Genomic DNA, 25,249 nt, shown 5'->3' on the forward strand with positions numbered 1-25,249 from the left:
ACCGGTGGGTCTGGTCAGTCGCTCGGGCAGGCTTTCGCTTCCCCCTTCTCCCTACTCCACCCATCAATGCTCCTTTCCAGCATTCGGGGTCGCCCTCCCTCTGAGCCGAGATTCAGAAGTTACTGGATCTCAGAGCAGTGGAACCCGTTCCCCTAGCGGAACGAGGGGAGGGCTTCTACTCCTGACGGTTTATGGTGCCCAAATCCAACCAGGCTGGCCTGCGCACCATTCTAGACCTTTCCCTGTTCAATCTTTTCCTACCCCAAGAGAAATTCAAGATGATCATGCGTGGTCAGATAAAGTCCTCTTTACAGAAGAGTGATTGGCTCCACGTGGTGGACCTTCAGGATGCGTATATGCATATTCTGATCTGGAATCCACACCGGAGATACCTGCGTTTCTCTGTGGGAGAGGAGAGTTTCCAGTTCCGAGTGCTTCCTTTCGGCCTCAGCTCGGCACTGCGTTTCTTTACGAAGATGATGTCTGTGATTGCAGCTTATCTTCATCTGCAGGGTATTCATGTGTATCTGTATTTGGACGATTGGCTGTTACGCAGCCCTTGCCCGCTGAAAGCCGCGTGCAATCTTCAGTCTCTCCTCCAGCTCCTGTTCCACCTTGGGCTGTCAGTGAACTAGCGGAAATCTTCCATGACGGTCTCTCAGGACTTGATTTTCCTGGGTTTTCGCTGGAACACTATCAACTGCAGGGTTTACCTGACCGGGGACAGAATGACTGATCTATTGGCCAATTGGCCACGTGACAGATGTTTGTGCAGTCGGAGAGCATGTTGGCCTGGTGGTTCCAGAGGCTTCTGGGCCTCATGGCCTCGTGCGTATTGGCTCTTCCTCTTGCTCGACTCAAGATGAGGCGGACGCAAATGGCTCTTCGTTGTTCTTGGCGTCAGGCTGTGGATCCGGACTATATTGATCCTGGCTTCCATGAGAGCGGACCTGGTGTGATGGTCATCTCTCGGCAACCTGTCGGTTGGTGCGGGGTTTCAAGGCCTCGCCCTGATGGTGACGGTCACGACGGACTCCTCCCTTCTGGGGTGGGGTGCGACGTTGGATCTTCAGGTCTCTGTCCTTTGGTCGCCCCAAGACAAGCTCCTTCACATAAATCATCTGGAGCTTCTGCCGATTTTCCTAGTGCTCAAGGTGTTCAGGCCAGTCATTACCAACAAAGTGGGCCGTATCCGCTCAATGTGGTGTCAATGTATTACATCAACAAGCAGGGGGGCACCAAGTCTCCTCTTGTGGATCTGACCATCCAGATTTGGGAGTGGGTGGTTCGTCATGGTGTCTGGCTGGTAGCAGTACACATCCTGGGCCAGCTGAACGTCACGGCAGATGCCCTCAGTCGGCGGACAATGGTCAGCTACGAGTGGGAATTGAAGGCGGAGATCCTCTCTTGGATATTCCTGCGTTGGGGCACTCCGGAAGTGGACCTCTTCACAACATCGGCAAACAAGAAACTTCCTCTGTATGCCTCCAGAAATGGTCTGGGAGCCTCCACTCTGGGGGACGCTCTCAAAATTCCTTGGCACAACATGAGGGCCTATGCTTTCCCGCCTCTGCCTCTGATTCATCGGACGATTTGCAAGCTGAGGAACATAGTGAACTGTTCTCTTCTGCTCATAGCCCCTTGGTGGCCGGCCAGGTTCTGGTTCTCAGAACTTCAACACCTGTCGGTGTGTGCACCCGATCAGGCTACCAGTGAGTCCCGATCTGCTTCACCAGAGGGATCGACAGCTGTGGCACCCCTCCCCACAATCGTTCAGTTTGGCAGCATGGTGCCAGAGCTCAGGTCTTTAGAGCATCTCAATCTGTCTGCTGACAACATGCGCATTATCCAGGCAGCAAGGAAGCCCTCGACAAGGTCTCAGTATAGAAGCAAATGGCTTAGGTTCTGTCATTGGTGCTTAGACAAACAACGGGCATTTATGTTCCGTCATGCAGAACTTATCTTTCGGCAGTAGCCGCCTACCTATCCATGGACCAGTGCTCTTATTCACTGTCAAATCCAGTGATTAGGAGACACTTTGCGGGTTTGACGCGTCTTTATCCTCCGGTTTGCAAGCCGCACCTGACGTGGGATCTGAATGTGGTCCTTACGGTGTTGTGCCATAAACCGTTTGAATCAATGGCCACGGTGGACCTGAAGCACCTTTCGTGGAAGGTGTCTTTTTTGGTTGCTGTTACTTCAGCAAGGCGTCTGAGTGAGCTCCAAGCTCTGTCGGTGTAGCATCCCTTTCTTGGTTTTCCACAAGGATAAGGTGGTCCTATGGACAAATCCTTCTTTTCTGCCAAAGGTGGTCTCTGATTTCCATCTGAATCAGTCAATCTCCCTGCTCGTCTTCTTTCCAAACCCAGCTTCGGAAGCGGAAAGGATTCTGCATTGTTTGGATGTTATAAGGGCTCTTAAGTTCTATCTGGACAGAACGTCTGAATTTAGGAGCTCTTCTCAACTATTGGTGACCTTTGGTAATCCACAAGGTAGACGGGCCTCTAAGGCGACTATCTCCAGATGGATCGCTGCCTGTATTACAGAGTCTTACACTGTCCAAGGTCTACAGCCTCCTAAAGGAATTCATGCACACCTGGTGCGGGGCAAGGCAGCTGTAGTTGCCTTTCAGAAATATGTCCCCTGGTAGACCATCGCAAAAGCTGCTACATGGGCCTCCCCATCAGCGTTTTGTAAACATTGTCTGGACCTGAGCTCCAGATCTGACGCTCAGTTTGGCCAGGCTGTGCTGAAGAACCTTTTTCGGTAAGGGTTTTTCCATCCACCCCTAGTTCCTGTGAGAAGTGCTTGGGAAACTCCCATAAGTATGGAGGAAAGGGGACGGGACTTAAGAGTATAACCAGGTTACTCACTGTAGTGACCACTTTACTCCTAGTCCATAGAACCCTTTCCTCCATACGCCCGCCCGCTGTCCCCTCTAATAAGGTTTCTCTATTATTGCTTAAAGGTCTCTGACCTGGTGATAGAAAAGGACTGATGGGCAATGCGCGAGGCGGGGCTAAAATGGGCGGGGTTTACGGCCACGTGCCGTACCCCGCGTAAAAGAGAGGAAGGTGTAAAATGTTTGCAAAATTTTGATGCTTTTACAAAGTGCTCCGGTCCCGTCCCACAGGACGGAGCAATGTCCATAAGTATGGAGGAAAGGGGACTATGGCCTAGGAATAAGGTGGTCACTACGGTGAGTAACCTGGTTATTCTTATGTCCTCCAGAGAACTCCCTTTTATCTGGACCTGAATAAGATCTACCTAGAACAGGGAGTGGTTCACTTGAAAGAAATGTACGGTTTGTGTGGGAACATCCTGGAGGACATAGGAAGCACAACCGAGGAACTCTGTGATAACCCTATGAAGACTAAATCAAAGCCTTTTCATTGGGATTGGATTAAAAAGATAGAATCCACACGTGGATAATAGTGGCCTACCCCATCTGCATGGGGGAACATAAAGAACTGGGTACATTAGCACCATTCCTTAATATTTACCCTGATGGAGGTACTTGGTTTACTGTGTTTTCGGTGGACTGCTGTACATACTAAGTCTCCTGGTCCGATTCAGTTTGATCTCCTCAGATAAAGCAGGGTGTAGATTCTGTGCAAACGATACCGAGACATTACGACACTGGGTTCTCGAGTGTAGCGCCCTAACTTCTCTGTGTTAAATACTTTAAAAGATACTACGTATTTCACAAAATGAACTTTGTGATGGAGATGATTTTATCTGGTCTTTTGTTTCTTGCAGTACGCACAACTTCCTCAGGGTAGCGATTTCAGGTTTTATTAGTGCCCTCAATTTAGATCAATTGTTTTATTGAGATTTTACAGGATTATTAATCTGCTTTGATCGGTTTTAAATATTTTGTAAAAAAGCTTTGGTATGTGATTTTGAATGTCCAAGTAGGAATTGTAGTGATCTTGTTTTTTTGACACTGTGAATTAAAGGTTGATGAATTTCACCAAATGATTTAGATAAAAAAAGAATTCTGATGTTTGTTAATCTGTTTAGAATCACATGCTGTGCATAGTCCGACATCCAGTGGTCACTGCGGAGTATTGCATTTTGTTTTTCGTAGTCGAAAAGGGGACATTGACATAGGTGTGTCTGTAATACTATCCCTATAGTGACATGCACTGTACCCAACATCCCTCACGCGTTGAGGTCCCTCAGATTGTCTTTTTCTGCCCAGAATCTGGCCGCACTAATGCGGAGTTTGTTGGCGACAAATTGCTAATACCATTTATTCGACCCTTGGTCGTTTTTATTTAACGTTAATTGTTAATCCCTCCTTCGACGGCTAAGTTGTTTCACCGCCGAATAAGACCTTCTACGGCAGTGATTTCAGCGGAGGTGATCCTTCGGCGCTGCCGAACACGTGTCCTGGCCTCGCCGGCCTATACAGTAGGGAGAGTGGGGGTCGTTGGACACTTCTGTTTCTAAGAATGCCTTTCTCTTTCACTCCCTTTCCTTTGGGGTCGTTATCACTTGTAACTGTATCCTCAGCTATGGAGAGGACTCCTTTTAGATTTTGCCCATGCTGTAATTGCAAATTCACGTTGAAGGATAAGCATAAGCGGTGTAACCGTTGCTTACCCCTTGACCACAAAGAGGACGGCTGTGCGGCCTGTAAATTTCTTAGCCCAAAGACTTTAAAGGACTGCAGGGTCAAGAGGTGGGCAGCCTACGTTATGTCTTGAGCTGATTCCTCACCCGCCGCCGAATGTGACGAGGACAGTGATAACACTACCTCCGTATCGGAGGTTGTAGACCTCTCTAGGAAGCACTCCCGCTCCTCTGCGTCTGTCCCCGGCCCGACAAGTTCAGATTACTCCCTACTTGTGGGGATGAACACCCCGGTGACACTGACGCACACAAGAAACATAAACACACAACCCATGTCACTTCGTCGAAGAAAGCCAAAGCGCCAACGGAGACGCCGGGCCTACCGGCGGCCTCCGCTGACCGCAAGGGTCGTAAGCCCTCCCCGCAACTGCGACCTGTGACTGGGCTGTCCACAGATAAGGGCACTACCACAAACGACAGACGCGCCTCGTAAGAGAGCGCCAGTCGGCGATGAGGCCTCGGCACCTCCCAACACAATGCCAGATGAACTCTCGATGGACAGTTTAGTCGTCAAGAGCTTGGCTCGAATAGTCTCCACTGATGCTCAGAGACGGGCAGCGAGGGATTCGCCGAGCCCCGCTCACAAAGCCAGGGAGGCGCCGAGACAATCGGAAGGCAGGCAGGATCCTCCTCCTACGTCGAAGGAAAGACCTAGCCCACGAGAAGGCTTCTCAGAGGGAGATGGGAGTTTATCCTCAACGTTATATGAAGGAGCTAGACGGCTACAGGCGGAACAGCTTCCCTTTACGCCTCCAGACTGTTCTGGGTTGCCCCAATGGACTTTAGAAAGATTCCAATCATGTATGGATAAGCTGGATAGGTAATGTCCACCCCTGCACATATAACGCACACAATATCAAGAGAGGTACTTCTTGAAGAACCTAGGGCTAAATACCCAAGACTATTTAACCCACTTCAAATGGGGGTTAATACATATGACCTCACTGAAGAAGACTCTCACTTCCAAGAGGATGAGGAGTTCCTAAATGTTGAAGATCAACAAAACCTAGAAGAAGGTTTTGAGGAAGACCCAGACATTAGTGGTGGGGCTTCGAAGAAGACCCATATGGAGGTGGCTCACAGCCCTGGCAGTCCCCAGGCGCGTCGACAGACCCTGATGTTCTGGACTTGTCCTCTCCTCAAACTACACCAGCTAGAAACCAGTCACCTATAGATGACCAACCTACTTTCAATGCGCTACTACGTAAAACAGCAGCACATTTTGAGATTGATATAATGGAAATTACTCCTGAAATAGATTTTGTAGAAAATATCAAGGAGAAACCACCTACTAGCCAGGCCATTCTCCTTCTCGCCTCAGTCAAAAGATGACTTATTGCATCGTTATCAACACCTGCGTTGGTTAGAGGGGTCAACCCTAGAATTGAGAAGCTGTTTAGTCCCTCACCCTTTGACCCATTATACATTAAGGGTCACTCAATACCTGATTCTTTGGTAGTAACAACCACAAGGAAAAAGGCTGGGGTTCCGCGATCTACTAGCGAAGCACCCCCAGACAAGGAAGGAAAGGAACTTTACGCCCTGGGAAAGAGGATTACAGCTTCGGCTGCTTTTTCCACCAGAATTGCCAATAACAATATCTTACTGACAAGCTATGCTGATGCCCAATGGGGAAAGTTACGCCAAGACCTCAAAGTCCCTGAGCCCCTACGAACTTGCTTGTTAGCCACTGTAACGGACGGTACCCTGGTTAACCAAAGCATCATCAAAAACACACCAGATGCTGCGGAGACGGCGGGCCGGTCTTTAGTTCAGGGGAGTTCTTAAGCGTCATGTCTGGCTCCGGAACTCTGGTTTTAAACCAGAGACCCAGTCGTCACCCATCAATAAACCAGTCGAGGATTCCAACCTTTGTGGTAAGGCGGTGGATGACGCGCTAGAGACTGCTAAGAAGGATTTCGATACCCTTAAAACTCTAGACCAGATCTCAAGGCCTCCAAATAAGCAAGGTTACGACAACAGACGCTTTTTTTCGAGGCCAATGACGGCAACAACAATACTCCTCAGCAGGCAGCTGGTCCTCTACTCAAGGAACCAGCGGCCAATACACTCAGAGAGGACAACCTCGTGGCAAGGGAAGAGGTCGGGGCCCCACTCCTAGAGGCTCCCCGGCTACCAACACCAAATGACCCGAAGGTTCGGGTCCCCTCCCATGCGTCGCCGGTCGGGGTCCAGTTAACATCTTTTCTACCAGCATGGGAGGGTATAACAGACTGCTGGGTATTGTCAACTATAGCCCACGGGTACTGCATAGAATTCAGTCGGTCCCCAACATAAAGACCCCCAAGGGGAAGACGCCTATCACCAGAGCACCTCGACATCCTTCTTCGAGAAGTCCAACTGCTACTAGAGAAAGGAGCAATAGAGGTCATGCCTCTATCACAGGTAACGGAGGGTATTTATTCAGTGTACTTCCTTGTACCCAAAAAGGACTTAACCATGCACCCTGTACTAGATTTGCACCCAGCGAATAAATTTGTCAAACCTCAAAAATTTTGCATGGTGATCTTACAGGTGGTAATTCCCCTGCTTTCACAGGGAGATTAGATGACAACACTGGACATGAAAGATGCATACTTTCATATTTCAATGTTGCCAGTGCACAGAAAATACCTCGGGTTCATGACAGAGGGCAAACACTACCACTTCAAAGTGCTACCCTTCGGCATAGCGTCAGCGCCGAGGGTACTCCCGAAAGTACTGGCAATGGCAGCGGCCCACCTGTGCAGGTTGTCCATTCCAGTATACCCTTACCTCGATGATTGGCTCATAACCGGGGATTCTTACGAGACATGCTTCTCAAATACCCAAAAGACTGTAGACCTTTTGTTCCAACTAGGCTTCTCCAACGAGAAGTCCAGCCTAGACCCCGTCAAGCAATTGCTAGGGGCTCTAATTCGAACAAAGGACGGCCTCGTCTTCCCCTCCAACAAGAGGGTCCAAAACATGCTGCTTCAGATCTCTCAATATGTAGCCGGTCGAGAGGTGATGGTACGCAAGGCAATGCGTTTGCTAGGAATGATGTTGTCATGTATATATTTGGTACCTCACGCGCGACTGCAAGAGTGGCTCAACAGCCAGTGGTGTCAGGCCAGCGGACAATGGGACGATGTAGTGGTGGTCTCGCAGGCCTTGGTTCTCTCGCTACGGTGATGGTCGGAGGAAAACCTTGTAATAGGGAAACCATTCGCCACCCCCGCAGTGGAAGCCACTCTAACCACAGACGCCTCCCTCACAGGATGAGGGGGGGCTCACCTATCCCATTAGACTGCACACGGAGTTTGGACTCCGAGTGTGGCATCCAAACACATACATTTGCTGGAACTACTGGCGGTCTTCAAGGCAACGAAGGCTTTCCAGGCACACCTTCAAGGGAAGACCGTGTTGGTTCTCACAGACCGCACCACAGCCATGTACTGCCTGAACAAACAAGGGGGCACTCACTCTCCAGGACTGTTCAAGCTGTCCCAGAACACCTGGAAGTGGGCTCTCAAATATAACCTGTTCCTGTTATCACAACACGTACCAGGGGGACTCATTCTGCTGGCAGACGAACTCAGTAGAGACTTCCCTCTACCCGCAGAGTACGAATGGTGATTACGAGAAGACATCGTCTCCGATGTTTTCACACTATGGGGCTTCCCAGAAATAGATCTGTTCGCAACTCTGGAGAACACCCAATGCCAAGATTACGCCTCCAGATACCCCCAGAACCGCTCCAAGGGGGACGGTCTCTGGATAACATGGTCAGGGAAACTTGTTTACGCTCCTCCCCGACCCCCCCCCCCCTCCTCTCCCTCCCCGACTCCCCTTCTCAATAAGGTAGTGTACAAGATGCACCAGGAACCAGTTACCATGATACTAGTGGGCCCGACAACCCTGGTACGCGCACCTAATGGAAATGTCACTGTCTCCACTAGTGAAACTACCCTGCCCGTACAACATGCTGTCACAGGACAGGGGCAAGATGCTGCACCCATGCCCACAGACCCTGAATTTAGCAGCCTGGATCCTGAGGTCATAGAATTTGGACATTTGCAGCTCCCTCAAAGATGCATGGACATCCTTAGAGAAGCAAGGAAACCGAACACTTATTACTGCTACTCCAGCAAGTGGAAACAGTTTGTCATATGGTGTAGAGGAAAGCGCATCAACCCCGTTGACTGCTCTCCCACACAGATTGTTGTTTACCTGACTCACTTATTAGACTCAGGGTTAGTCTTTAATTCTATTAAAGTTCATCTAGCTGCACTTTCCGCATACACCACGTCTCAACATAAGGTCTCTTAGTGGAAAGTTCCAGTTATTAAAGCCTTCATGGAGGGAGTAAAGAGGATCCACCCTCCTATATCTAACCCAGCTCCTGGATGGGACCTGAACGTGGTACTAACCATGGTCATGGGCTCACCCTTCGAACCCATGCACAAAGCAACACTTAAGAACCTCAATCTTAAGACCGCTTTAATAGCCATCACCTCCATTAGGAGAGTAAGTGAACTACAAGCGCTCTCTATACTAGACCGCTTTGTAACAGTTCACAAGGATAAGGTGGTTCTACACACACATCCTAGGCTTGCACCAAAATTCATTTCGAAATTCCATGTCAACCAGTCTATAGAACTACCAATGTTCTTTCAAAACCCATCAACCTTGGGAGAAAAAAGCCTGCATACACTTGATATGCGCGGAGCGGTCATGTTTTTTATGGAAAGAACCAGACTACTGAGAAAGACTAATCAGTTCTTTGTCTTGGTGGCGGCAGGAAGAGGAGGAGATGCAGTTTCAAAGTCCACTATATCTAGATGGATTATCCAATGCATCACTCTGTTACACTCTTGCCAAGAGAGAACTACCCTTCAAGCCAAGAGCACATTCTACTCGAGGCACTGGGGCTTCCATAGCATGCATTGCAAATGTACCACTCGAGTCCATTTGAAAAGTGGCAACCTGGAGTTCTGTACACACCTTTACAAAACACTACTGTCTAGATGCCCGTTCTAGATCTGATGCCCAGGTGGGACAATCAGTATTAAGACATCTTTTCTCTATTGTTCCTTCTCACAACCCACCTCCAACTCCGGGTACTGCTCGCTAGTCTATGCACAGCATGTGATTCTAAGCACATTAACAAACATCAGAAGGCATGCATTACTTACCGTAAAAGCATTTCTGATGATTATATCTGCTTAGATTCACATGCGCCCACCCTTCCTCCCCGCTCAGTTGGAAGGAACATAGACATCTTATTACTTTCTCTCTATTTTATGTACTCACTCACTCCTTATAAGGCGCCCTCGGGGCAAAGAAAAAATACAGGCAGAGGGACCTCGGCGCGCGAGCTATGTTGGGTACATTGCACGTCACTATAGGGATAGTATTAGACACGCCTATGGCGACGTCACCTTTTCGACTACGAAAAACAAAATGCAATACTCCGCAGTGACCACTGGATGTCGGACTATGCACAGCATGTGAATCTAAGCAGATACAATCATCAGAAATGCTTTTACGGTAAGTAATGCATGTCCTATTTCTTTCTCAAATGCATTCAAACTTCTTCTGGCCCAGGCCATCTTACTTCTCTTTGCTTGTTGCTTCTTGATTCTGGGAGGATTCTGCCCTTCAAATAAAATATAATGCAAAAGAAACTTTTTTTCAATGGAATACAAAGATTATCTACTGCTGAAACACAATCGTGGAAGTCATCCTTCCATATCTGCCATTTCACAGAAGGTCCATCTGGATTTGGTAGAAACATGGGAAGTCTAGCAATGATTTCCATCAGTGCTTCTGCACCAGCGACCACTGTGAGGTTTGATCCCTGACGCCTAACTGAAGGGGACAATGAAAAAGAATAAAAAAAGAATCTTATGAAATTATAAAAGTACTCTTAAGTAATAAAGGAAACATAATAAATTAAGGAAAGAAATTGTTATATTCTTCCTACCCAGGCCCACCAGAGGGCAGTAACAAAAGCAAAGCTGCTGTAATGTTCTTTAGTTATCGACATCGTTAACTGGAGATCTGTGTTTCTTTTTACTATTGTGAGCAAGACGGCTCATACTACTTATTTGGGAGCTTTGCCCTTACTTGTTCGCAGCTTGTTGCTTTGGACCACGCTCATGTAATGTTTGTCTGTTATCCATAAACGCACGTAGGTACACTACGCTGCTTTTCAGCCTTGGTCAAGATTGCTCCATATTCAGCAACGCTCTTGTGGGATAAGCACGATGTTGTGTGTGCTTTCAAAACATAGCTCACTAGCTCAGTGTACTGTTCCCCTTGCTTACTCCAACATCAATTAGCCTTCTTTTGACAGGATGTTCATTTGTTAATGTTGAGGGGTGTGTGTGTGTGTGTATACATATATATTTATTTTCCGGGGGACCAGAAGCTCCTCATTGCCAAAATATTAGGTACCTCTGTCTCCTCAGCTCACACATTCAATGCAGACGCACAAGAGTTTGAAGAATTTGATTCCACGACAACAGGTTCCGAAAGATAGTGTTCCGGATGGTTCCCAAGCATGCACCGTGCAGCATCACAGTGCAGAGATATCTTTTAACTTGAAATTCCGTCACCCCAATCTCTGGTCACATGCAAGGATGGGAAGGCAAGTCTAGCAATAGCAAACCAACATAAGGTATACCATCCTCATGAAAGATGTTTCTGCGAACTGGCATTTGGTGGGGCAGTGGTTGGCTGACAATGTGGGGCTCAGGGAAATCCTCCCGGCCCCCCCTAGGACTCTCCTGGAACTCCAAACTGAGATTCCAGAAGTCTCCATGTGGTAGTCCCCTGGACTGCCGTCCCAGCCCCATTACTAGGACCCATAACCTTGACTCTTTCACCAGTGAACCTGTTGGCGAGTCCGTTTTCTCTTACAATGTTTCAGTGAATAGGGCAACTATATTCTGACTTACCCCTGGATGACTGGGTCATGCTGATGTGTCCTCTGGTGTGCATTGAAGTCTTGCAATGCAGACTTGCTTCCGTCCGCCTTGATGAGAAGAGTGGAGCTTCCCAAGTGCCGCATGAGGTTACCCAAGTCCTCATCGCTTTGAGGCCTGTCGGCCATGTTTGTTGGTATGACCAGTGACTCCAGATTAGGTGAACCCTACAATAGCTTAAAATATTGCGAAGTGCCTACCACCAATTATTGTTTTGCCAGGCGAACTGTACCCCCAGGTTGCAGTTACAAGCCCACTGTATTTTTGGACCTATACGTCATTTTCTCTCTGTTACCTCACCCTCCATTTCCCTGTCTGTTGCTGGGGTAGTAGGAATGGCTTCCCCTAATTGAGGGTATGAGGCCTCAAATTCCCTAACTAGATCCAAGACTCTGAAAGAAACTATCAGTTTTGTATTCCTGGGAAAGGCGGCAGAAGATGAATCTGTACTTGAAAGGGGAAGGCGTGCGTGCTAACGCCCTCTTTATGGGAACCCCTACATATTTATTTGTAATTCTATGCCACCTGTTTGTTTTTCTTCAAGGTAGTGTTAAAATGGAAATAAAATAAAGGGTATAAACCACCTTTCAGTGACCCATGCCAAAGCACATCCCTTTCACTATCTAGGGCCCACGAAGGGTGAATAACGAATATGGGGTATTGCATGTGCAACACACACAGGACTTTAATGTTGATACAACTTTCAGTAATATTGCTACAATTCCCTTGAAAGTCCCTTCTCTGAATCGTTAATGCCATGTTTTACCCATATCTATCCAGCCCCACCTTTTACATGGGTTGCACAAAAGGTGTGAGCGACATAGAGGACTAATGAGCGTGCTGTGATGTTGTGACCTCTATTGGTTTCTAAGAGGGACGTTATTGGGTTTGAATGAGCTGGATACTACTAACTCTTAATCCGCACGATTGGGTCACTACTGAGGAATAAGAAAATAAGTGCAATCGGTTTGCAGTGTTTGGCAGAGGAATGCATGACTGGGACCACAATTAAAATTACGAGGTCATTGTAGCTTGGTATAGGTTCTCCTAATTTAGTGAGTCTAATATTGCACATTGATATTGATAATTTTGCTCTGGGCAAGATGTGCCAAAGATGCGGGAAAGGTGTATGATAGTTCAGTGCTCCTTAGTAACCTATCTTTTTGCATATACACACACTTATCTATACACACTGCGGGTAGTAAAGAACGGCTGACATTCCCTTGTGTGTCTTAAGTCAGTTTTCCCAAGTGTTTGGTGTCCAAGGCAAATGGGAAGGGGGATGGATGAACATAGATGAATAGAGATGCTTAAGTGTTTTTCCCCTTTATTTCAGTGTTCCACTGGAGAGAGACAATTCAGAAGAGTTTTTAAGGCGTGAAGCAAGAGCAACGCAGTTAGCAGAAGAAATTGAATCTAGTGCCCAGTACAAGGCTCGAGTGGCCTTGGAAAATGATGATCGGTCGGAAGAAGAGAAATATACTGCTGTGCAGAGAAATGACCGAGAAGGGCATGTAGTGAACTCAAGGTATTTATTCTTTACAGAAAAAGTTGCAATTGGAGGGAGTTTGATCAAATTAGGAATGGCTTTACCTTGTTTTCTTCTTTTAAGTTCATGTAATTGCTATTTCTCCACGCTACCGCACACAAAATATTGTAACCCAGCATAGGTTTTTACAGTATCTCAATGTTCAGCCCTTATTCAGTCTGTGTGGTTTTCAAGGCAACTTGGAAGTTAACTTGTTTAATCCCCAGTATATTGCGGGTTATCTGCAACGATTCCGTACTGCTTTAGGGTGCAAATCGAAGTTTTACATCCAAGTTCTTTATGAAATATAAGATGCGTTAGAACCTCACTTCAATTTTCCCTGCATAAGCTTTACTAATTGGGGAAAATAGCTCAGAAATGCTCCATTACTATGGTGTGCATAGTGAAGAGTCTCCTGGTGATATTTTAGCATGTAAATGTTTGTTGTGAAAGTCCGAAAAGAACAACTCTTGTCCTAAAGGAATTTTACAGTCTGCATTATCTTTATAATTTGTCATCTGGACACAAGTTATTTTGGAGCAGCCCCACCATATCAGTATTAGTCTGCTCATTTCCACACAGCCTCTCGAGAATATGTTGCCTCTGGAACAGTTTATTGTATGTTGCCTAGAGGGAGTTTTGTGCCAAATATATAGTAGTTTAAATGCTTGCTCTATTTCTCCAGCATGGGGTCTGGCATGGATTCACATGCTCATGAATATTCCCCGTCGTCAGGCTGGGAATCCTCGGTAAAGAAAAAACCAGTATCAGTTTCGTTTCTGATCTGTCTTTCGTAGTAATAACCAATCACTGGTCTCTGCGTCATACTGACCACAGCCAATGACTGCCCTCTACCTAAGCACCGCCTCTGGCAGCCATCTTCAGATTTTTACCGCACGTTCATGTGTTGGGATCCTCGTGCTATTGCTCTCGAGCGTTAGTGCTATTTTTTCGCGCTTTTTCACAAAAACTTCGATTCTTTCGGTCAAAAGAGCCTCAAGCTCCACCGATCCTACATCCGATCAACGGGGACCCGTGTCGGATTCATCTGTGCCCCTCAAGGGTGAAGATTTCGTCGAGCTACACTTCGGAGGACTCCAGAAGCTTCTCAGGCCCGGTCTCGGAGATGGCCCAGGAGAAGGGAAGCTCGACGCCCGGAAAGCTGTTCAGGGCCTGCCCTGGATGCCAGCTGCAGAACGTCTTCAAGGAGGACGAACACTCTTTCTGCCTTTACTGCCTTCATGGGGACAAGACGCACGTGGAGAAGGACTGTGCGTTTTGCGGCAACATGTCGGAACGGACCATGAAGGACCGCCATCAACGTCTCGCCAGCTGGCTGGAGGGTAAGAGCCCGTCTGGCGAGAAGAAGAAGAAATCTGAGCGGTCTTCTAAGACCTTTGAGGGCGCCCCGGCGACGGGGGCCCAACATAAGGCCAAGCACCGCGAGTCCGCTGGCACCGGGAGCGCCGAACGGTCGGGCTCTACGGGCGCCAGGCAGGGCGCACCCTCCCCGGCACCATCAACCACGAGCCAACGCTCTGGGTCGGGTAAGAGGAAGGCCGAGCACCCGGCGAAGCTCCTGGAGAGACCCCGGTCGAGCTCTAAGGCAGAGGAGGAGCGTGGCAGTGCCCCCTCCCTCAAGGATAAGGCGGTGAGCGCACCTAAGGTGGTGAAGGCCTTGATCCATTCGACCAAGCCCTCTATCGAAACGGTCGCGGCGGCCCTGGCCCAGCCTGTGGAGGCTGCACCAGTGGTGGCGGCCTCGGGGCCCAGAATCTCCCTGCCTCCTCGGAGGGAGTCTTCTTTCGTGCCCATCGATAGGACCCCCGTGAAACCCTCCGTGGGCAAGAAGGGGGGGCAGGGCGTCGTCGTAGATTCGGCCTCAACCTCAGAAGAGGAACTGATCGAGGTCTTAAGCCACGGCCTAGGCGTGGAACAAGACCAGCCCGTCGGAATGGGCCCAGACGCAGGTGACGACGACGACATCGTCGAGGATACCGACGGGGCCCCTGCTCGCCCGTCGGATTCCCCTCTGCCAGCGCCGCAAGACAACTCAGCGGCCATTTTGTTGGCTATACAGTCCTTATGCTCCGAGATAAGGACGAGACTACCGTTACCGACGGAGGAACCTCTCCCGTCGGGGGATCCAGAACCGGGACCTTCTGGTGTTCCCCCTACCAAGAAAAGAAGGATCCATCCACCGCCTCCTTTTCAACCGTCGCGCCCCGTCCAGCCCTCCTCCCCGTCCACCCGAGGGGATGATACGGGGACTGACACGGCAGCGACGGGTACGGACGACGAGGCATACGACGAGGATTTTCCGTCGTCGCCTCCCACCAGGGCTTCTCCGCCCGACGAGATTGGATCGTTCCACTCAATGATCGCCAGGGCATCCGAGCTTTTCCAACTCTGCCCTGAGGAGAAGAAAAAGGAAGGCTTCCTTTACCAACGGCGCGAGACCAAGAGGAAGACGGTCCTCGCAGTGCCTCTGTTGGACGACATTTGGGATGAGGGCCTTTCCCTCCTCAAGAACCCTTCCACGACGCCAGCGAAAAGAGACCGGTACGAGAAAAAGTACCGGGTCCCGGACTCGGCCCCCCTATGCCTCTGGGCGCAGCCTACCCCGGACTCCGTCGTCTCCGCGGCAGCCAGGAAGAAAGCGGGGGGGGGTGCGGCCTCCACGTCGACTTCCCCGCCGGACGGCGAGGGAAAGAAATTGGATGCCATGGGACGCAGAGTCATCTCGTCGGCGGCGACGACGATTAAAGCGGCCAACGCCTTGGCTATCGTGGCCCGCTACGACAGGGAACTCTGGTACAAGATAGCTCCCCTGCTGGATTTTCTGCCGGACGACAAGAGGGCGGAGGCCCTTGAGATCCTGCAGGAAGGTGAGGTGGCCTCGGACCACGCCATCACCGTGGCGACGGACATCGCCGACACTGGGTTCCGCCAGATGGGCAACGGCGTTTGCCTTCGACGTCGCGGATGGCTCAAGGCTACGGACTTTCGGCAGGACGTCCAGACCAGGGTCCTGGACATGCCCTTCGACGGGAACAACCTGTTTGGGAAGACAGTGGACGATTCCCTTCAGGCCATCAAGGCGGATACTGAGACGGCCCGGGCCCTTGGAGTACTGCAGCAACGGCGGACGCCCTTTCGGAGCGGCGGAGGCAAGGGCGCCTCCAAAGGTTCCGGCGGCGGTTTCGCTTCCTACCGTCAAGCGGCCCGCTCGTCGTCGCAAGAGGCCTACAGAGGACGAGGCAAGTCTGGCGGCCCCCGCCGTCGTCGCCAAGGAGGCCAAGGCGGCAAGGCCGCGTCCAAGCAGGATTGAACCGGCCGTGGGGTCGGGCCCCCACCGAAGCACCCCGGTGGGAGGCCGGCTGGCGGACTTCGTCAGCGTGTGGGAGTCCATCTCCACCGACCGTTGGGTGCTGGACGCCCTGGCCCGGGGCCACGCGCTCGAGTTTCAAAGAAGGTGCCCGCGCGTCCCCCCCGTGGCCAGGAAAGAACTTCACGTCCCTCAACTTCTCCTGGAGGTAAAGGCGATGCTCAGAAAGGGCGCCATCGAACTCGTCCCAAAGAGGCTTCGGGGCTCCGGAGTCTACTCGCGTTACTTCCTCGTGAAGAAGAAGACGGGAGGATGGCGCCCCATCCTGGACCTGCGACGCCTGAACAAGTTCATCAAGGCGCAGAAGTTCCGGATGGTCACCCTCCAGCACGTCCTGGGTCAGCTGGAGGAAGGAGACTTCCTATCGTCGTTGGATTTGGAGGATGCCTACTTCCACATTCCCATCCTAAAGGGGCACCGAAAATTCCTCAGATTCGTGGTCCAAGGGCGTCATTACCAGTTCAAAGCCCTTCCCTTCGGACTGCGGTCGGCACCCAGGGTTTTCACCAAGTGCCTCGCACCGGTGGCGGCGCAGCTGCGCCGCGAGGGGATTCACGTCTACCCCTACCTGGACGACTGGCTCATCCGCGCCAAGACGAGGGAGCTCGCCGTGGTCCACACGGCAAGGACCGTCCAACTCCTCATGGACCTGGGATTCTCCGTGAACTACGCCAAATCCCACCTGGTGCCCGCGCAAGTCGCACTGTTTCTGGGAGCGAGGCTCGACACAGTGTCCCTTCTGGCCTCCCCGTCGGAGGAGAGGACCAGGACCATCTTGGGCAAGGTGCAACGGATGTTGGTGGCCGACGCGGCCAAGGTGAGGTCCATCAAGTCCCTCCTCGGGATGATGTCTTCCTGCATCTACCTCATTCCCATGTGCAGGCTCCGGATGCGCCCGTTGCAAGAGTTCCTGGATGCGCGCTGGATCCAGACGACGGGCAGCTTCGAGGAAAGGATCAAGCTCGACGAGAGTTTCCGACGAGCGATACGGTGGTGGGGCACCCGCGCGCATCTGACGGCGGGCATGGACTTCCAGACCCCAGCCCACCAGGTGACTGTGACCACGGATGCCTCCCTAGAAGGGTGGGGAGCGCACACCGAAAATCTGCACGCAAGGGGACTCTGGCTCCCGACGGAGAAGTCCCTGCATATCAACGTCCTGGAGCTCCGTGCAGTGTTTTGGGCCCTCAGGTCCTTCCTTCCGTCCCTCAAGGGCAAGGTGGTGAGGATCTTCACCGACAACACCACCACCATGTTTTACATCAGGAAACAGGGCGGAACCAGGTCCCCAGCGCTGTCCAAGGAGGCGCAGGACCTGTGGCATTGGGCCGTCGCCCAAGGGATTCTTCTGGTGCCGTTTCATCTGGCAGGGATAAAAAACACCATTGCCGACTCACTCAGCAGGGAGCTGCGCTCGTGCCACGAGTGGGAACTACGGCAGGATCTGGTGGATCGCCTCTTCCGACGGTGGGGCACACCCCGGATCGACCTGTTCGCGACGGCGACGAACACCAAGTGCCGGAGGTTCGCCAGCAGGTTTCCCCAGACGAGGAGCATGGGCGATGCTTTCTCGTTCCCCTGGGAGGGCCTGTTCCTCTACGCGTTCCCTCCCTTGCCTCTGCTAATCCGGCTCGTCAACCAGCTCAAGAGGTCACGGTGCAGGATGATCCTCGTCGCACCTGCGTGGCCGAGGCAGATATGGTTCCCGGACCTTCTGGACTTGTCGGCGTCCCCGCCAATCAAGCTGCCGGCGGACGCGGATCTACTCTCCAGGGAAGGAGGCGCCATCCTCCACCACGACCCGAAGTCGCTGAACTTGCAGGCCTGGCTCCTGCAGCGCTAGAGTTTGGAGGATACGACATACCGGCCGATTGCAGAGAGGTTCTTGCAAAGGCCAGGGCGTCCTCGACTCTTAAATGCTACGGACACAAATGGAAGAGGTTCTCTGTCTGGTGCCACGCACAGAAGATTAACCCTCTACGGATTACGGCTCCCCAAGTGCTGCCGTACCTGCTGACGCTGGCCAAAGCTGGTCTGGCACACGCGTCCATCAAGATTCATCTTGCTGCGATCTCCCGATACACCAGAACCACGGGCCGGACGTCCTTGTGGTCTCATCGTCTGGTGAAAGAGTTCATGAAGGGACTGTTCAGATCGTTCCCGCCGGTGAAGGCTCCGGCCCCGGCGTGGGAGCTCAACGTGGTACTGACCAAACTCATGGGACCTCCGTTCGAGCCTCTGCACTCGGCCCCGTTGAAGTTTCTATCGTGGAAAACAGCTTTTCTCGTGGCCATCACCTCCGCACGACGAGTGGGAGAGATCCAGGCCCTTTCCTGCAAGGCCCCGTACTTGACTTTCCACGACACGAGGGTAGTGCTCAGGACGCACCCCTCCTTCATGCCCAAGGTACCGTCGGACTTTCATCTCAACGAACCCTTGGTGTTACCTGTGTTCTTCCCGTCGCCTTCGTCGCCGGCTGAGAGGACTTTGCACTCGCTGGATGTAGCTAGAGCGCTGAAGTTCTACGTGGACCGCACGAAAGGTTTTCGGAAGACGTCACAACTCTTTGTGAACTTTGGACCTGTCAATCAGGGGAAGGCTCTCTCGAAGGCTTCCATCTCCAGATGGCTCTCCGGCTGTATCATGTACTGTCACCGGTTGGCAAACCGACCGCTGCCTGGCCGTCCGAGAGCCCATTCCACCAGAGCGATCGCAGCTACCACGGCGTTCCTATCTGGTGTGCCCCTGCTGGACATATGCAGGGCTGCTACGTGGAGGTCGACGCACACCTTCACGAAATTCTACTGCGTCGACCGGGATTCCAGGGAGGAGTCCAGGGTCGGCCAAGCAGTGCTGCGCAACCTGTTCGCCTGAGGTGAGCCTGGTGAGGAGGTAAGATGCTTAATGTTGAGTTGATGTGATGCTTAATGTTGAGCCTTTGCCACCTCCCGTGGTTGTGCATGTGTGTACTGCTATGTATTCTTTATTCATGAGCATGTGAATCCATGCCAGACCCCATGCTGGAGAAGGAACAAGTTACTTACCTGTAACTGTTGTTCTCCAGCATGGGTCTGGCATGGATTCACATGCGAACCCTCCCGCCTACCCCTCTGCGGCTCTTCACTTGGTCATACTGCCACTTCACGTGCTTCCAAATCTGAAGATGGCTGCCAGAGGCGGTGCTTAGGTAGAGGGCAGTCATTGGCTGTGGTCAGTATGACGCAGAGACCAGTGATTGGTTATTACTACGAAAGACAGATCAGAAACGAAACTGATACTGGTTTTTTCTTTACCGAGGATTCCCAGCCTGACGACGGGGAATATTCATGAGCATGTGAATCCATGCCAGACCCATGCTGGAGAACAACAGTTACAGGTAAGTAACTTGTTCCGTACTTTGCACGCAGATGTTCTGGTACTATACTAAATAGCCTCCCATTTGCTGTCCTCCACTCTTTTCCCTATGTTGCTATTACACTTTGTAGGTTGCTGTTCCACTTTATTAAATAACCTCAGCTGTGACAATCTTTTTAATGATGCCAGTCATTTGTAAATGGCCAATCTGAAGCCCATATAGGAGCTGTGCTAGTTTACTAGGTTTTCGAAGGCTGTGAGCACACGTGACCCACTTTGATTCCAGGGTCGCAAACCTAGTGCCTGAGCTATAAATATAGGAGTCTATTTATTCAAGAGCTTTTGGACATTTATAAACTGATTTTAATATTGCTCCCGACAGACCAATCTGAACAATGTGACAAATCCCACAATGTCGGCACTGCTTCCGAAGGGGGGAGCCCATTCCAATGAGGCCAGAGTCATGAGGTTGCTACCTAAGAGTCTCCCTGGGGGTGGTACTCAGCAGATGGATCTCATGGGGGGGGGGAACCTCCTTTGGGACAAGTGACGACCACATCTGGAGAATTTGGTATTTTCACCGATACCATGACCATAGATCCTCTTTCCACAGTTACCCAACTTTTCCTTCACCCCATTCCTCTTTAAACCTACCCTCATACCCTAAGTATTTTTCTAAGGCTGTCCAAATAGAGTACTGAGACCAGGAGGATTCTTAGTGAGTTACTACATCAACACTCACTTAGTACTGAGACGAGCGAATGTGGACTAATACAAAGTAACCATTGGAACCACCTTCAACAGTCTAGTGGTTCACAAATGGTGATTGGTGGAAACATGATAAAAACTAAAGAAGTACTTGACAAGTTCTTGTGGAATCATGAGTCAGGACAGGCCGGATGTGCAGACGTGTGCTGACCGGACGCAGAGAGGAAGGAGAATGTCTGGGGCTGGTCCAGGATGACTGGACCAAGACTCCAGACGTCCCAGCGATCAGGGGATCACAAGTGCAGCAGCATACTCTCCCTGGAAGGAAAAAGGCTGCAGAGCCACCTCACGTAAAAGGAAGCTCTGGGAAGTTACCGGAGTACCCCGAGCTAGACCAGCTGCCTCGAGGAAGGCAGTACTCGCGCCAGCCATACCACAAGTTACACGGGAGGCTGAAGAGGCTTTGAAGGCTCAAGGTGGTGGTTGCAAAGCTGGGAAAGGGAGGGTCTGGGACCCAAACACAGTGGGAGGATTATAAGGACGTACATTAACTTTTACTAAGGCTGGTCAGGAGAGTAAACCAAGTTTACAGAAGGGGAAACTAAAGCCGGAATTACAGGTCTGGGATTTGCACACAATTAAAGAGAATTGGAAGGTAGTGGAAAGTCCACACAGTACTTGGCAGGTAGGTGAACAAAGTCTATAGGACTGTGAAGGACTTGAAGAGAGAGGAAGAAGAAACTTGCACTAGGTAGGCCATTATCCAAATCCCCTTCCACTGCCCTGTCTAAAATGGGGTAATCCGACAAGAAAAGCTTGACGGATATTTCGTCTTAATGGGCTAAAGTGCAATAAACCCACTAAGCGCACTAGATCGAGTAGAAAATCTCGACACTTGTCCTCTCATAAGAGATCTGGGAAGCATGGTCATCGATTGTCTTTCTCTGAATCCTTACCTTATAGGAAACTGGTGTTTCCCTAGTAAATCTGCTCCAAAAGCAGAATGGGAGGATTTACACCTCAAAATGTTGGAAGTGTTCACGAAGGCGGCTCCATCCACCCCTTTGAGTGAACTGAAAAAAAGGCTTTCTACCCCATTGCAGCTCGTGAAGCCGACAGGGTGATGTCAATATCAACTACTCGCACACCTTTAGAGCCCAGGTAGTAAGTCCTTGAAGCTTCCTTGAGAGGTACCTAGGGATTCAACTCCACGAAACAAGATAAAGCCACTGCCTTCCCCCTCTGCTCCATCAAAGGATTTGGCTCCAAGCTCTTCCACATTTAAGCAATCTACGTTGAAGCCATCAATGTCTTCAACGTCTTTGACTGATGCATCGAAGATTTCTAAGACCTTATTTAAAAAGGACTTTTTCGAAGGGATTGTGTCCTCCGACGTATTCCTCATCTTGGATATCTCCTTCCAGCTCTGCTTGCCTCGGAAAATGTTTTCACTAGAGGACGCTGCGCGTCGACGTCCTCTGAGTCGATGTCCTTCGCCAACGTCATCCTGCCTATAAAGGCCGCGCGCAGCGTCCGTTGCTCAGTTCCGTTTTTCCGCGCTTACTCAGTGCCTCGGAATACCGTTGCTCAGTTCTTAGTCAGATTAATCCTATTTACCTCGAGTTATTCGATCCGTACTCGATGGCTTCCTCGTCGGAACCGAAAACTCCTCGATCCGGCTTCAAGAAATGTCGAGATTGTGGGAAAAAGATGCCGTTGACCGATCCTCACAGAATTTGTCTGTGGTGTTTGGGAGCTGAACACCATTGTTCGGAATGCGAGGACTGTATGTCCATGACAGCTAAGGCCCTGAAGGAGCGTAGGGGGAAGCTGGGGAAAGGTAAGACTTTTAAAGCTTCTTCTTCATCGACGAAGTCGAGACATTCGTCTCCTCGTCACCATTCGCGCTCCAGGTCTCGGAGTGGGTCTCATCACTCCTCGAGATCGAAGCACTCGAAGAGGAGACGTCCAAGATCCCCTTCTCCGTCCTTCTCTTCCTCTGTTTCGCCAAAAAGAATCCCTTGCCCCACGAAACATAGTTCCCAGGCTGAATGGTAGGAATTCCGAAAAAATATGATCGTCTTCGAGAAAGCGGCCTCGACCCCCTCGAAGACTGCCGAGAGCGATGCTCTGGTCGAAAGACCCGAAGGTCAAAAACGCCGCGAATTGCAGTACCCGGCGAAAGAAACCTCTCGAGCGCGTCTCGAACCCTCGAGCAGGACTACGACCTCCAAACCTTCCTCGACGGTTCCGTCGACAAAGGCTCCGTCGAGGTCGATGTCTTCGACGCCGTTGTCGAAGGGACCTTCGACACACAGGTCTGTCGACTCGACGCCAGCTTCGACACCGGCGTCGACGCCAAGAAAAGTCACGGTTACCACACATCCAGTGACTATCCCCAGGCCCTCGACGTCGATGGCTTCGATATTGTCGAGTAGAATTCCAATTCTGTCGAGGTCTTCGAGGCCTCCGCCTCTGTTTTCGACGCCACGCTCTAAGCCTTCGACATCGGCGTCGACGACATCGACGTTTTCGAGGCCAATAATGACAAGTTATCTGCCTTGGAAATGGGATTTACTCCCTTTATGAGTTCAGAACAATTGAGAACTATATCCTCAATTTTAGAAGAGGGTGATTTTTCTGAACAGGAAGACACATTTGAGTTACAGGGACCTGTAACCCCAGTTAGAGAGGAATTTTCCTCTGAAGAGCGCAGATTAAAGGATCTTCATGGGGGCGTGGCTACGAGAGCCATGTAGGAGGACGCGTTCTGGAGGAGCTCCCGAGATCCTACAACGATCCGGGCAAATATGTGCGGTACGACTGACCACCGACGATACACATGCTGGTGTGTGAAGGTGTTGGCCACGCACTGTGAACCTCTGGAGAGCACAGGATTAACGGCGACGGAGATCGGTGACTACGAGTTAAAAGACGCCGCGAACAAAGGGCGACTCAAAATGGCCGACCAGGTCCCGGGACAGGAATAGAAGCGAGCTGCACGGTGGCCCAGCTGTGAAGGTGCACTGTACACACACTTGCTACTTGAGCAGCCGGTTGATTCCCTGAGCCATGTCGAGCAGGCCAGTGCGACCGAAGGTAAAACAGCCTACCTTAGACGACTTCACTAGGATGTCCCCGAGCCAGGACACTACCAAAAGTAAGGATGCGCTGGCTGTGAGTAGCGCGACGTCTTCGTGCACCAACCAAGAAATCCTGGCGGCGATTGCGGATCTGAGTGCGGCCTGGGAATCAAAGCTGGAACTGGCCGTCACTGAACTAAAAACTGCGCTGGACCGCAAGGTTGGAGAGGTCCAAGAGGACGTTAATCTGCTACGACAGGATGTCAGGGCCCTGGCGGAGCGCACGGAGTCCCTCGAAAAAGAAGTTGGCCCGAATACAGCAGATTGCGCCACCCATAAGGCTGATTTGCACGCCCTGACACAAAGGGTGGGTAACCTGGAGAGTAGAGCGGAGGAGGCAGAGGGACGAGCCCGTCGCAACATCCGCATCGTGGGCCTACCGGAGGGGATGGAGGGCCGTGACCCTACGGATTTCATCGAATCCATGTTCTTATAAGAGATACCTGGAGGGGCCCTATCTCAAGGATTTGCAGTAGAAAGAGCACACAGAGCCCTAACGAGGAGGCCGCCTCCGGGGAACCCGCCTAGGCCTATGATCGCCAAAATCCTCAACTACCGCGACCGGGAGAGCATACTGGAATAGTTCCGTAAAGGAGGGACGATCGCGAGAGGAGCGGCAAACATCACGACTTATCCAGATTATACTTTGACTGTACAGCGTGGTCGCATGAATTTTGGGTCTGTAAACCGGAGGCTGAGAGAAGCGGGCCACAAATGCATGTTACTTTATCCTGCAAAATTGAAGGTCATTCATGCACATAAAACTTTGTTTTTTGAGACCCCGGAGGATGCTATGCGATGGCTCGATGCGCAAGGATGCCCCCAGGAATCAGAAGTTCGGCCCAGAAAGGGATCGGAAGAGATACAGGAAGCGTAAAATGGCGTCGCAAGATGGCGTGGTTCGTGGGACTTGATTATAGTCGGTATGACACCTTCGGTAAAGAAGGTCAGATGATTGCACTATTTGTCAAGACACTGTGATTAATGTTTATTTGACCGGGAGCCTTACAGGGCGATACTCTTTACCCCACAATAGTTTTAGTTGGGTAGCCATTAGGGTGACCTCACCCTACTGGGCTCCGTGCACCGACCGGTGCTTGCGGAGCTAGATGTGGGGATGCCTGAGCTCTGAGGCTGGAGCTGGGCAGCAGTTGGGGTGTGTGATGTTGGGGAAGGTACGGGTGGGGGGAGGGGAGGGAAGTTGGGGTTTTGTTGTGTGTATAGTTAAAGGGAGTTTGAGCTTATATGAGGAGTTACTGGACCGAGACGCTATCTGTGTCGCGTGGGCGGTTGGGGGTCGCTACATGGGAGGCAGGGAGAAACGCACTTGCCATGGGAGACCTTAAGATTGTCACCTGGAATGTCAGGGGGCTTAATAGTTATTTAAAAAGGAACAAAGTCATGTTGTACCTCAAAAGACAGAGGATTGACACTGCACTACTGCAAGAAACACACCTGACCCGGCAGAAGCTGGAACTGGTTGGGAAAAAGTGGAGTGGCACGGTGGTGGGCTCCCCGT

General features: G+C 50.9%; 1 protein-coding gene across 10 annotated transcripts in view; it reads left to right on the forward strand.

Moving 5' to 3' along the window:
* Positions 1 to 25,249, forward strand: part of ATXN2 (ataxin 2) — a 2,542,428-nt gene that overhangs the window by 635,046 nt on the left and 1,882,133 nt on the right. For all 10 annotated transcript variants that reach the window (XM_069619525.1, XM_069619517.1, XM_069619521.1 and 7 more), the window contains one exon: positions 12,946 to 13,137. In XM_069619525.1, coding sequence (XP_069475626.1) covers positions 12,946 to 13,137 — 192 coding nt within the window. The remainder of the gene's footprint in view (positions 1 to 12,945; positions 13,138 to 25,249) is intronic.

Source organism: Ambystoma mexicanum, chromosome 10 (assembly GCF_040938575.1).
Source record: "Ambystoma mexicanum isolate Mex_15411 chromosome 10, UKY_AmexF1_1, whole genome shotgun sequence".
Taxonomy (NCBI): Eukaryota; Metazoa; Chordata; class Amphibia; order Caudata; family Ambystomatidae; genus Ambystoma; species Ambystoma mexicanum.